Below are 13,485 nucleotides of genomic sequence, written 5' to 3'. Positions count from 1 at the left end.
CCAATGGGGTAAATGTTTGTAGGACCATACCTACCTACTTTGGGCATTTTCAAGATGGCTAACACCATTTGCCTCACTAATCTTGGGTTCTGAGGACTGGGGGAGTGTACTATGGTAATCCTAGTGTCCTCCTAAATCTAACTCAAAAATCCAGTTTGAGCTAGCAGTGGATCTATGATAATTGTCTTATCATCCTGTTCTTTCCCCTTTCAAGTGCTCCTGAAGGGTTATATGTAAATCCAGTCTGGTAAGGCAAAAGCAGAGACCTTCAGAAACCAGACAGTGCATCGACAATAATTCCCAGGGCATCCTATTCTCATTTCTTTCAAGTGTGCCTCAAGTGTTATATGTCACTCCAGTAGAACTGTCAAGCAGGATTTGACTCTTGAGCAGGGTTTGCCCTCAGTCCCCACACTGCTTATTCTGTGCAGTTCAGAGTAGTCACCTTTTCCCAATCAGGTCAGTCAGTTGTTTGCTCATGGTAGGCGTTTCACACCTATTCAAAGCTAATTACTGGCTGAGATAAGCTGTGGAGCTAATGCAAATAGCCTCCAGGAACTTTTTATTTAATATTTATTAGAAATCCAACCACACCGTTAATACAGATTTTTAATTACTATTAAAATTAGTTGTTGATTTTTCTAGCTGGTCCTATTCCCAAGATACATTATTAGTATTTTAATCTGAATTCTGTTTTTTTACCTAGGATAGTTAGTAAACCTGCCGTAGTAAAAATAGCTTTGGGTTCTATTCACTCTAAAGACATGTTCGCATTGAATTTCAGCTTGTTTCAAATCCTACTTTTAAATACCATGCACCCTGCATTTTGGACTACAAGCCCTAAATAGGGGAGCTTAATAATATTTAAAAGGAAGGTTTTTACTTCTCAAGAGATTATTTTGTTTCAAAATCTTTTTATTGATTTTAAACAATAGCTAGCAGTGCATAGTTGGTAAGCCAACCGTTACAGAGGTCACAAAGAAAACACAGCATGTTCACAAGGTCTCGGCATGACTTAGTGTCCATCTTTTGACATCCCTACGATATTAATCCTGTCACAGCAGGGCTAAACATGCAAAACTTACATAGTTTCGGTAAGTAAATATGATTAGTGCTCGCGCACCCGTACACAACTCATCACTTCAACCAAAATAAAACATGAACATAAAACTCACATCATGGTGTCTTTGTATTGAAGATCTAGCTGGGGCTGGTGGGGCGGAGCGGTCGGGGGCGGCCTAGTCACTCCCGCCTAATACCTCTCGGTTTCACCAATGCACCCCCAGGTGCAGCAGAGCAGCAATCACGTCAGAAGCGGCATGGGGTCCAGGAGGGCCTCCCCGCCCGGTGAACCACAGGAGTCCCTTGGTCTATTATATCTGAAAGAGGTGGAGGACTCTCAGTCTGGGGCCACAAGCAAACGGGGGCAACCCCTCTGATAAATATCTCACCAGTGGGGTCCAGATATAGTCAAACTCCTTCCTTGTGTCCTTTACGATATCCCTCATTCTTTCAAGGGCTAGTGCCCGCCATAGCCTAGCATGCCATTGCGTAAGGCAGGGGAGCTCTGCTTTTTTCCAGGCTGCGGCTATTGCCATTTTGGCCGCTCCCAGGCATAGCCACATAATGGAGCGATCCCCTTGTGTTTGGTATTCAAGACTGGGATCCCGCATCCCCAGTCGAGTGTGTTCAATGATGGCTGGGATTGGGTAGCCTAGAATCTGTTTGATTTTCGAGAGTATTTCTTTCCAAAACGGTTGTATAGAGGGGCTGTGCCATCAATTGTGGAGGAAGTCACCCAACAACCCTCAGCCCCTCCAGCATTTATTTGAAGTGTTAGGGAATATTTTGTGCCTTTTCTGGGGCTAAAGATACCAGACGTACATAATTTTTTAGTGGGCTTCTCTCAGAAACATAGTTCGGTTACATTTGGTGATGTCCTTGTACAGTGTCCCGACTGCTTGTCCCCCATGGGGGTGGTAATGATAGTGTCCCAGAATTTCTGATGTTGTGGAGCCGACTGGGGGCTCATCGCTAGGATGAGGGAGTACAGGAATGAAACGCAGCCCTTAGTTGTAGTGCCTGATTGTACACATTTCTTAATAGGTAATAGGTCTCTGGTCGTGGTCAGCCACACCTGAGGTTGTTGCACCCAATGCTTAAGTTGTAAATTGTGGTATTCTTCTATGGGAGATAGCTTAAATAGTCTTGTACACTCTTGAAAGGTAAGCAATTTTCCCCTCTTTTAGAGGTCCGATATCATGAAGCAGCCTCCTATCCGCCACCCATCAAAGGGACCCTCCTGAAGTGCCAGGGGGAATTCCGGATTGAAATGAAGGGGTGTAGTCGGACGGAAAGGTTGTCAAAGGCAGGGCCCTACTGAGGCTGTCCCATGTTTGTACACTGGTGGCCGTGGGGGTACTGAGGTATGCACTGAGCAGCCTATCCTGCTTCCGTTTCCACAAAAGTTCCCATATGGTTCTGCCTGTGATCTGCCGCTCCATATAGAATTAATGTTTCTCAGGGGTTTTGAGGGACCATTCGCTGTAGTTGGGCGGCACTGTAGTACCTGAGAAAATCAGGAAGGGCCACCCCCTCCCAACACAGTTTCGTTAGGAGTTTTTGAGATAAGTGAGCTCTTTGTCCCTGCCAAATGAACTTCGTTGTCAGCTTTTTCAATTCTATATACAGCTCTCTTTCGACTGGAATCAGCAGACCCTGGAAACTATATAATAAACAAGGGAGGACATTCATCTTGATAGCGTTTATTCTGCCTAACAATGAGATGTATGGGGGCGCTAGAGGGCGCACACACGGAATGGCCGCCTAGTTACGTGGCTCCCGTTCCCTGGCACATTAATCCTACAATTATCCTAAGCTACTGAAGTGTACTGTCCCACTAAAACTGCCCAATTGAAGCGGACGCTGCCCTCTACAATCGACCCGAACCTCGGGCCGCTAGTGGTGACTGGGACCGAGAAATCAGGCTCGCAGATTAGGCCGGCGGCGCCCTCGGAGCTCACGAGGTGAGGAGATCGGCCGCGGGCCAGCACGCGAGGCCGGTGCTTGCCACGAGGCGGTGGGCCCCTCCTGCTTGCTCCGTCTGCGGCGCCTGGGGTGAGCCTGTCCCCTGGCCCGGACATCGGCTCTTGGACCGGACTCCCTGACTGCACTGCTTGCCTCCTGCCCGCTGGATCCTAGCCGCAACTGACCGACTGGCGCAGCCTCTGTGAGCGTGCGAGGGGGGCCTCTGCTGAACCCTGCACGAGACACGCTTGGTGACGGCCATCGGGTGAGGGGCTGACGCTGCTGACCGGATCCCTGGCGCCCTCGTGGAAAGGCGGACACGCATCGGGATCCCTGACGATATCGCTGCGGACGGCGGGGGAGTGACAGTGAGCACTTGTTACTGCTTGCGGCTGCGACTCGGCGCCCTGCCGAGGGACGGGTGGGGTGGCTAGAACTGTGCCCATCGCCCTGCTGCTCACCGCACCATCATAGGGGCGCGTGTGTCCATCCTACGCTCCTAGCGTCTTCACTGGCCTCAACAGCTGCTGGCGGGCAGGGGAGCAGAGGGAACGACGTGGAGCGCCGCTTTGCCCTGGTGTACTGAAGCTGCTTGGCTGCCGGTGCCTACGTTCTGCGCACTGATCCACCACCCCCCTGCACTTGAGAAGAGACGGAGCTTATCCTTGACTATCCTACATGTCACCGCCGATATTCACAGTCCTATACCATATATCCTGAGGTGTTGCCTATGTGCGGTGCTACTTGTGGCGAGCAGTCTGAGAGGTGCCCTCGCCAGGCGCCATCGAGTACTATATTCTTTTGACATTATCTTGCGGATAGCCCTTGCTCACTACTGCTGACCTGGTGCTTGCTGCCGAGCTTTTGATTTGTGGGCTTGCTTAGAATAGCGGAGTTCTTCCCAACGATAGGGGGTGCCTGGTGTGGCACATAAAGGGTGCCTGACGTGCAGTGGCCCTGAAACCAACGTGACGCCCTAACTGACACTGAGGCGCTCACGCTAGACTTGGCAGGCCTGGCGACGGAGGGAGATAAGGGGTGCGAAAACAAGATGGTGCGCCCTGAGAACCGCCAGACGAAAATCAACTTCGACAGCGCAAAAAGAGGGACGAGGACAAATCCTTCCGAACCGGGGCCCAGTGCAATGTCCCCAACCACTACTGCATCCCCCTCTAAGGACCTAGACCTCCATCACCTGTTTCGAGAAATGAGGCAGGGTTTTGCCACAGTAGTGGAGAAAGTGGACAAGATTTCCTCCAGGATGGACGCCCTAGTACATAAAGTTGATCAACATGAGGAGCGGATCACAACAACGGAGCAGCGGATTTCCGACAATGATGATCTCACCGCATCTCATACCTCACAACTTGCCCGTATGGATAACCTCCTCCAAGTCATAGCAGCCAAGAACGAGGACTTGGAAGCCCGTAGTCGACGCAACAACATACGCGTCACGGGAATTCCGGAGTCCACAGACACGGGCAAGATGGAATTATATGTGGAAAAACTCCTCAAGGGATCGGTGGGAGAAGATGCATTCTCACCTCAATTCATCGTCGAGAGGGCAATTAGGTCACTGGCCCCCATCCCCAAGCCCGGCCTTCCGCCTTGGCCAATTATCGCTCGATTATTGAATTATCGCGACCGTGATGTAGCCTTACGAGCAGCCCGGACTCAACAGAACCTGCACTATAATGGGGTTGCATTTTCCATCTATCCTGACTTCACTCCTATGGTGCAGGAGGAAAGGCGCAAATTCATCGCGGTCAAAAAGAAGTTACGGGAAGCCCAGCTGGACTACGCCCTGCTCTATCCGGCGAAACTACGGGTGACACACCAGGGGAAACATCGGTTTTTCACAAATCCACAAAAGGCAGAGGACTTCTTAAAGACAATCCGCAAAGCACGAAAGAATGGTCGGGATGCCGAGGCAGACCCCGAAGATGACCCAACCTCGGCAGCCGACGAACATTGATCAGATGCTGCCTATATGACCTGATGTTCTCCTGAACTGGCAGACACTGCACTTACTGCGCACTCCCAGAGGGCATGGACGCTATGATACAGAACGGGGCTTCATGATCTCTTCAGTGGTAACGTATTCCAGGGACCACAACTCCTGTCCTGGCCTCCACCGAGGGTGGTACAGTACTGGAGGTCACCGGAGGGAGAAGTGGCTGTGTGCCCTTGATGTTGTTTCCCCCACGGGTATACCCCATTCATGTAACTAAGATGTGGGAGTTGTGGGGGGACGGTGGGAGGGGTAGGGGAGGGTTGGGCGGCTGCTGTCATGATTGGGATGCAGTAGTGGGAGGGGGGACGAGTTCTGTTGGGGGGGGGGAGTTTAATGCATGAAATGGACGGAAGAGCGACGGAAAGTCATGTCAATTTATATCACTGGCTCCGGAAAGGTATTACTGCATTGCAGGGGTGGGCCTCAAGCATATGTTGCATCGCAGACTATTGCTGATACGAGAACCAATGCCCAATTGAACTGTATGTCGTGGAACATAAGAGGGCTTAATAATGCAAAAAAATGTCGGAATGTACTGGCCTATTTAAATCGTCATCAAGTCCACATTGTCATGTTGCAGGAAACCCATTTGTCTCCGCAAACGCGGGCTACCTTTGCCCGTAAATGGGCTAGTACCCGAGTATTTTCCTCCTATTCCACCTATGCTAGAGGGGTTGCTAGCCTCATTTGACGCACTGTGCCATTCCAAATATGTGGTGAATTACTAGATAAGGAGGGACGCTTTGCCCTACTGTGGGGGCGGTTGGGCCGTGACACTGTTACTTTAGCTATTTGTTATGCACCTAACACTGATATGCCCTCCTTTTTCGCTATACTTTGGGGTAAAATTGTGGATGTAGGGTCCCGACACATTATTTGGGGGGGGACTTCAACTTGGCACTGCGGCCGCAGCTAGACAGAGCACATGGAGTAATGCATTACAAGCCCAGATCCAGGGAGACACTGGGAGGTGTGATCCTAGAAGGCGGATTGATAGACATATGGAGATGTTTGCATCTCTCCCGGAGGGAGGGTACACATTTCACCTCACAGACAGGCACATGGGCGCGGCTGGATTACTTCCGTACCAATGTTAGATTAGCTCCTAAAGTAGATCTATCAATATAGTCAAAGGCTATATAAGCGGAGTGTAGTGAATTGTCTCTAATCCCCAACAAATATTTAGCCAGTAGAAATAAGATAAATCACCTTCTACTTAAGAAAGATCCTTTACAAAACCAAGTTGAGTAATGGGCAAAATGTTTTTTTCTTCTATCAATATTTTTAACTTTGACAGAACTATTTCCGAAAACATGATTGGACATAACATAAGAAGCAACCGCTAAACCACAGCATTGTGCGGTTTGCCTTTTTAAAATACTGTAGCAGAAATGTTGCCATTCCAAAGATCTTGTAAAGGACATCCATTGACAAAGATGCAGTGGAATTAACCGTTAGCCCCTCCACTTTATTAGGCATATTAATAGATATAACTGGATTTCTCACTTTCAGGACTCATAATAGAATTAGTATTACAATGTTATACAAAGCAACATCTTTAATATGTACATACTATATCCCTAACTAAAATGAGTGCCAGTTCACTTTAAAGTTCCATTTTCTTAAGCATGTTCCATTTTTACATCTGCAATATTTACATTGTCATCTTCACGTTTACTGTTTTGTGTGTGTTTTTTAAAGAGCCTTGTGACTTGTTTTGGTGGGCAATTTCTAAGCGGTGTTTGTATGCGACTGTCCAAAGATCTCAGACACTGCAAAGGAGGACTTCCGGATTTGGTGGTATGGAATACAAAAAACTGCAACTTTAAGGCAAGATAATCCATTATTACTTTTATTTAATGGTCTGATTTATCTTTCATTTTATGCACTGTTCATTGCCTCACTTCTTACTTTATAAGATTGTACAAAACGCATATGCAATTCAATAGTTCTTCAGAAAAATTAAAGGGAAGATCAACAGGATTCAAACTTCTGTCTTACTATATGCATAAAGATCTTTGCAGCTGCCATGTTATCTCACTTAGTCCCTCTTTCAGAGAGAGCTGTAATTCTTGATTTGTCTGCTAATGAGTCAGCTGTTGGAATGCAAGCATAGGATGTGTGCCATCTGTATATGAAAGGATGTTCAGGCCCCACCTTTGAGCTATCAGTGCTAGTGGCACTGTAGATGTTAAAGAGAGTTGGGCTTAATGCTGAGCCTTGCAGGACACCACAACTTATCCCTCTGTACTGGGAGGTGAAAGGTAATAAAATACCTGCTAACTTCCAGTCAGAAAAATAGGAACAAAGTCAGTCTAAGGCCCACTATTCTTGCCTTCTCCCTCTCTGCATTAGGATATTGTGGGACAACGAGTCAAATGCAGTGAATAGATCTAATAGAATGACCACTGCTTTTATTCCCAAGTCAAGATTACTTCTGTTATACTCTGTGACCTCTAAGAGCTCTGACCCAGTGCTAAAGCTCGCACGGAAACCAGACCGAGAATAATGGAGATTATTATTCTGTTCGAAGTGTCTAGTAATCTGACAGTTTACCAGAGATTCCAGCATGTTCCCCAGAACAGGGACGAGAGGGATACGCCTGTAGTTACTCATAAGAAGCTGTTCGAAATTCTTTTTTTCTCAAAAGTAGCACCACAAGTGCCTTACTTCAAATTGCTGGTACCTCATCCAGTTCCAAAAAGCGTTTTTTAAAGGGCATAAATCTGCAGATTGCCTGAAGTGACTGCCTTAGACAGACTATAGAGAGGACAGACTTCTAGAGGAGAACCCAATTTTACTTTTTTGATGATATTTTAAAATGTAGCTATAATCAAAATATCCTTACAGTGTGTTTGCATGCTGTTGGACTTGGCTCTCTCTGCAGGGTCACCCCCAAACATTTTGCCTTCTTCCCCTGTTTTGCTCAATATGTTTTTGTTGACCATAGGACTCTGTGCACCTTACCATCGCTAACCAGTGCTAAAGTGCTTGCACACACTCCCTAAAACATGGTCAAATTGACTTACACCCGATTGGCATATTTAATTTACTTCTAAATTCCTAGTAAAGTGGTATACCATATTCCCAGGGCTGGTAAATTAAACAGTACTAGTGGGCCTTATTGTCCCACCTTAAAAACATGTGTCGGGTCTGCCTTTATTCAGTTTTTAACTGCAAAATAAACCTTTTAGCAATCCTAAAGCTCCTTTTTTTAACATATCTAAGCCTCCCCTGCATGGTATTTAAAAATATGGACATATACTTTGTTTACATGCTCTGGTAGTGAAGAACTCTCAAACTCTTTTTTCACTGCTGAGAGGCCTACCTCTCACACAGGTGGGGAGGGGGTACCTTATTACATTTAATAAGCAATACCTTTTGTTTCGGAGCAGGTAGCAATCTCATATTTGGTTTCTAGGGAATTGTAATTTTAAAATCCTCTTTAATAGAAAAGTTAGATTTGAAGTCACAATTGTGCAAATGCTACTTTTACAAAGTTGCAGCAACAACAAAATGATTGATGGAATGCTTGAATTAATCTCAACCACTGACATTCGCTTGGGACGCATCCAAATCCATAGTTCTTTGCCTACAATGCCACCTCAATTTGGACCCAACCATATGCAAATCAGTATTGACCCTGCGCCAGTGAAAACAGTCAAACCCGAACTACCAAGCCAGGTTCTCCTTAAACCAGAATACTAGCAACCTAGGACCAGTTTTGCCCTAATTATGGACTCTTCAGCCTAGATTCCAGGGGCACAGTGATCACATGACCTACGTCTAGGCATACCCATCGCACTTGGCGTATCAACTAAACAACAACAAGGTTACGGATGGAATGATTGAATTAATCTCAGTCACTCTTATTCGCTCGGGCTGTATCCCAATCCATCGTTTTCACCCACCATGCCACCTAAGTTTGGACCCAGACATATGCAAATCGGTCATGACCCTGCTCCAGTGGGAACAGTCCAGCCCAAACTGTCAAGCCAGGTCCTCCCTGAACTGAAATAAAAGCAACCTAGGACCAGTTTCACCCTTATGGCTGGGTCCAAACTGAGATGCCATGGTGAGTGATGAACTACAAGAGTCAGTTGGCTGACTTCCCGTTACAGCCTCAGGTTCCAAAAGCTGAAGAAGCCACTATGGCGAGTTTGTAGCCACAGTTGTTTAGTCATGCTGACCACTGAAGTGCAGCTCCAGAGATCAAACCCCAACACTAAAAAGTTACAACTGACTCTGTTGGACCCAGGATAGTCATCAGAGTCCTGTTTGGTCACCCAAGACCGACACTAGCTTATTTTAAAGAGAATGCTTGTTTCGGTGTGACTCGAGACCAGTAGACCAAAGGCATCTGTTTTTTGGCTGAACTTCACCTAGACTTTGAGGCTCATCCTCCGTGACCAAAGTCATCATTCTATGTTTGTGGACTGAGGGGTGGTCCGAAGAAGACTTACATCTACCGGATGAGCATCCTTAGCATCTTCAGCATCCTGTATTCCTTGCATTAGAACCAGTCCATTGATGGGTATGGGAGTTTGCCCATGGAGCCTGGAAATGGACTGAAAACTGATTTGACTGGAAGGTAACTGTCCTGCAAAGCCTTATTGGCATTCTGACTTGTTCCCTGTCGGATTTGGTCACCCAAAGTGGGCTGGAGTCCCCGAACATAACTTTATAAAAGGTTTTCAAAATAACCCCTAACCTTGATAGTTGCCAATGCTTGTTAAAAGCAGTGATTTATGATTTGCTTAATAATTTATATCTTAGGAACCCTATGGTGAATGTTCATTTTGGTGTCTAAAAATTCTTAAAAATAAGATCCATTTTGTATAAATGTGTGTTGTATTTCCTGTCAATTGCGTTCCTTTCTTATTCAATTGTTTTGGTATTTCTGAATACTTTGCACTTGTTCTGTTGTTAAAGCCTGACTTCTCTAAGCCACCGCTACCGAGGGTTGAGCTAAGGTTTTACAAACAAGCCTGACTGGACCTAAGACGGGTTTGTGAGTTTATTACACACATATAGTTGTACAACCATACCATATAGTAAACCATATTTCCTCACAAAATGGTGTATTCTAAGTGGCCCTAACTGTATAAAAACAACTACCGCACAAAACCTTCCTTAAACTGTTATATGTCACGAATGAACAATCTATTACAAAACCTTTTGATTGAAGCACAAGCAATTATTTGACTAGAAACCACACATTATATATGTTTATTTATTTAGGTGTATATTTTAAATTCAAATGCACAAATGTCAACATTGTTGAAGTATTTGTTTCATTGCAACATGATAATTCATCTTGCTCTAAATATATTCCTGTTTTATTTTAGCGTAGCTTGAATTGCTTTTCTAGTTATTGTTTTAAAATAGTGAACAAGTATTCTAAGAAATTAGTATCTTGATTTCTCAGTTACTGTTTTTAAATAAGCAAGGTTTCACAGAATATAATTAGGCGAAAGGCTAAATGGCCCTTATTATTAATTATTATGAAGATGTTTAACAGTGTTCAGACCAAACTGTATAAATTGAAATTAAGAATTATTAGACCGAGATGAACTTTAATGGTCGTACCGTAGCTGTTAACACCTTTTTCTGCTGATGCTACAGAGAAGTATTACATAACAAGGGAACCCCCAATCTTTGAACCTGGGGTGTTAGATAGTTTTGTGAAAAAACAATTGTTTATACAAGGCCAATAGGTCCTAGAAGAGAGAAATTATATTAAGAAAACAAAAATTAAGCAAATAGCCTATGGCATAAGGCACTTTTCTATAAAAATTTAGGAAGGGGACCACATGAACACTGTGAGGCGATTCATTTATTTAACAATATTCACTTTATCAATACTAGCTGATAATATATCCAGTTCTCACAAAATTGTAAAAAGGAACGTGATGTGGTGAGTGAAGGAAGGTTTTTTTTAAAACATACATCGCATTGACAACAAGAGCAAAACTCCTTACAACTTTTTTTTTAAGAATAAAGGAGTTTAGTTGTAAAAGGGTTGACAGCGTTTCGATCTCGATAATTAAGAGATCCTAATCAGGACAGAGTTGTGAGCATATAGTATTAACTAGACCCTAATGTGGCGAGAAAAAACCTGGTAGGGTGTGGCATTGGAGGTTGATGCCTAATGGGCACAAATCTGATGGTATCATCAGCAATAGCTTGCTTAATCTTCCCGACGACCCCTAGCGCCTAGAGACCCTTACGAGTGATTGTGCGCTTTACAAATGTGGATTATTATTATTATTATTATCAGAGGGACCGTGAGAGATTATTTCTTCTTGTATGACTGTGTCAAACCCTTGCTTAGATGAGTGTGAAAAACCTTTACTATTGTCTCCTTTGAAATGTTTCAAGTATTGACAGCCAAAATGATATAGAATCACACAGCATATGCCAGAAATGGAGAATGAGATATTGATTACTTTGGTACCTCAACCATAGTAGAGAATCAAAGGCTAAGCTACAGACAACCATACAGAATCCCAGCGAAGCTCTGTAGTCGTTGCTTATCTGAGTTGTGTAAAAAGAAGGGGAAGTTAAGATACGTTTTGGCACAAGAAGATAGTAGATCCTTGCGTTTGCGGGAGAGGATGACAAGAAATAGACTAATCTTCAATAACTAGATGTAAATGTTGAGCCAGTACTCTTTACCGTAGCCGTAGTTATAAAGGTTTGAAGTGATATGAGTCCTAATATAGATGAGGTCCCTAGTGAAATCTGTAACTTTGTTTTTAAGTTTCTGCTACCCTCTCCGCATCAGACATAATGAATTTCTATGATTCTAGCAAACCTAGTACTTAATGCTATGGAAAGCTGAAGTTGTTGTGCCTTTTTAAAATAATAGGAATAAATCAAACATCCACTTCACCGATTAATACAACCACCAAACCTTTAGGCAAACACACCTACAGGACTAAGTACAAATCTGAGCAATTCTGTTGATAGAGTTGGAACTGTGGCACACTTTCTAAAATGTTCAATGTAAGCAACACCAAGAAGGGCTGTAGAATATCAAGTTTTTGGACCGCACATCAGGAGTTTGAGACGGCAAGTCAAGACAGATGAGGGAGGGGTTTCGTGGGATATTATTATTGGTAGAGCATTGTTAAGCTTACTGTTTAGATATCACACAGGTCCGTGTTCAATAGTCCAGTATGTCTGAAACATTTAAATCAACCAGATGAGTATATCAAAGATGAATTGTATCCCCTCTGTTTATTGCTGTAATTGTTTTCATGTACTCCTTTAGAATTGGTCCATTAATACCCTTAGAAAAGATAAGAAACCTTTCCCATAGGTATGTGTTTGGGGGATTTTATGGTATTGACCAAATGACCAACAGTTGCATAATAGCTTTGTTCATATGTTGCTGAAAGGAACGCAATCACAAATAGTCCAACTTTTAAATGATTATTTTTGGTGCAAAAACCTAAGTCAAATAAATATACGTAGTCAATATATAGAGAGAGAGATGCTTTCTATGTTTAGGTGGTAAATTCTCAAATATGTTGACCTCCAAATAACTTTTAATGGAGGTATCCCTAACATTTTAATCAGAAAGCTGGTTATCATGTTATCGAACTTGGGTGACAATTGATCGAGCCAGTGATTTATCTGGCAAGATCTGTAGCATTGATGTTAAGTGTAAATAGTATATGGGGCGTGGCCAAGCCAGCTATGCGAGCAGACGTGCTCTGCTGAGGCTCCACGATCGGGCCAGCACACTGCCCATTTTCCAGCGCCGTCCTGAGCAGCCGAAATGCCAAACAAGCACCGGACAACAAGCTGCATCTGCTGCGGTACATGAGCTACACAGGATAATGTCCGAGAAAACGTGGGGAAGATTGGGCTGAAGACTGGCTGGGACAAAATGGCACCTGCCCGCCACTGACTACAGACCCGGAGAGGGGCAGCCCACAGCGGACATCCCACGCACCACCGGCTCTTACCGTCGGTCCGGCGCAACACCGACTGCAGTACAGTCACCCAGGACGGAGTCAGAGCTCCGATGGAGGCCAGGCGATCCCTTTCTACCGCTGGGACCTAAGATGGCGTCCCGATCCTGCATTACCCCGCAACACCGGGGTTGAGAGCTGGTGACCCCCCCCCGCGGAGACCCTCCTTCAGCGGATTGCTAGCGGGGGCCTGCACTCCCGATACCAGGCAGAGGAGTCCGCCACTACATGCCGCGAGGCACACGGGCAGGACTTCTGCTTTCCTGAGGCTGACTGGCCCTTAAATGGCGCCCAAGACCCACGGCGCCTAGAACAGCCGGAGTCACGGTCCGGGAGCCGGTCTCCCACATCCCAGGTGAGCCATCAGACTCCTGGCCAAAAGTGGGACTGTCCAGCGAACCCCCACCACTCAAAAGCAGCTAGATTCTGGCGAGATGCACCAGACGATACCTGACCCAAGCA

At 45.1% G+C, this 13,485-nt stretch overlaps 1 protein-coding gene across 1 annotated transcript in view; it reads left to right on the top strand.

The window, feature by feature from the left end:
* Positions 1 to 13,485, top strand: part of FAN1 (FANCD2 and FANCI associated nuclease 1) — a 234,852-nt gene that overhangs the window by 208,980 nt on the left and 12,387 nt on the right. The window contains exon 13 of the mRNA XM_078684916.1: positions 6,743 to 6,871. Within this exon, the coding sequence (XP_078541042.1) occupies positions 6,743 to 6,871 (129 nt within the window). The remainder of the gene's footprint in view (positions 1 to 6,742; positions 6,872 to 13,485) is intronic.

The sequence above is a fragment of the Lissotriton helveticus genome, chromosome 3_2 (genome assembly GCF_964261635.1).
Source record: "Lissotriton helveticus chromosome 3_2, aLisHel1.1, whole genome shotgun sequence".
In the NCBI taxonomy this organism is placed as follows: Eukaryota; Metazoa; Chordata; class Amphibia; order Caudata; family Salamandridae; genus Lissotriton; species Lissotriton helveticus.
Note: the sequence above shows the minus strand (reverse complement) of the source record. Positions and strands in the feature narration are given on the sequence as shown.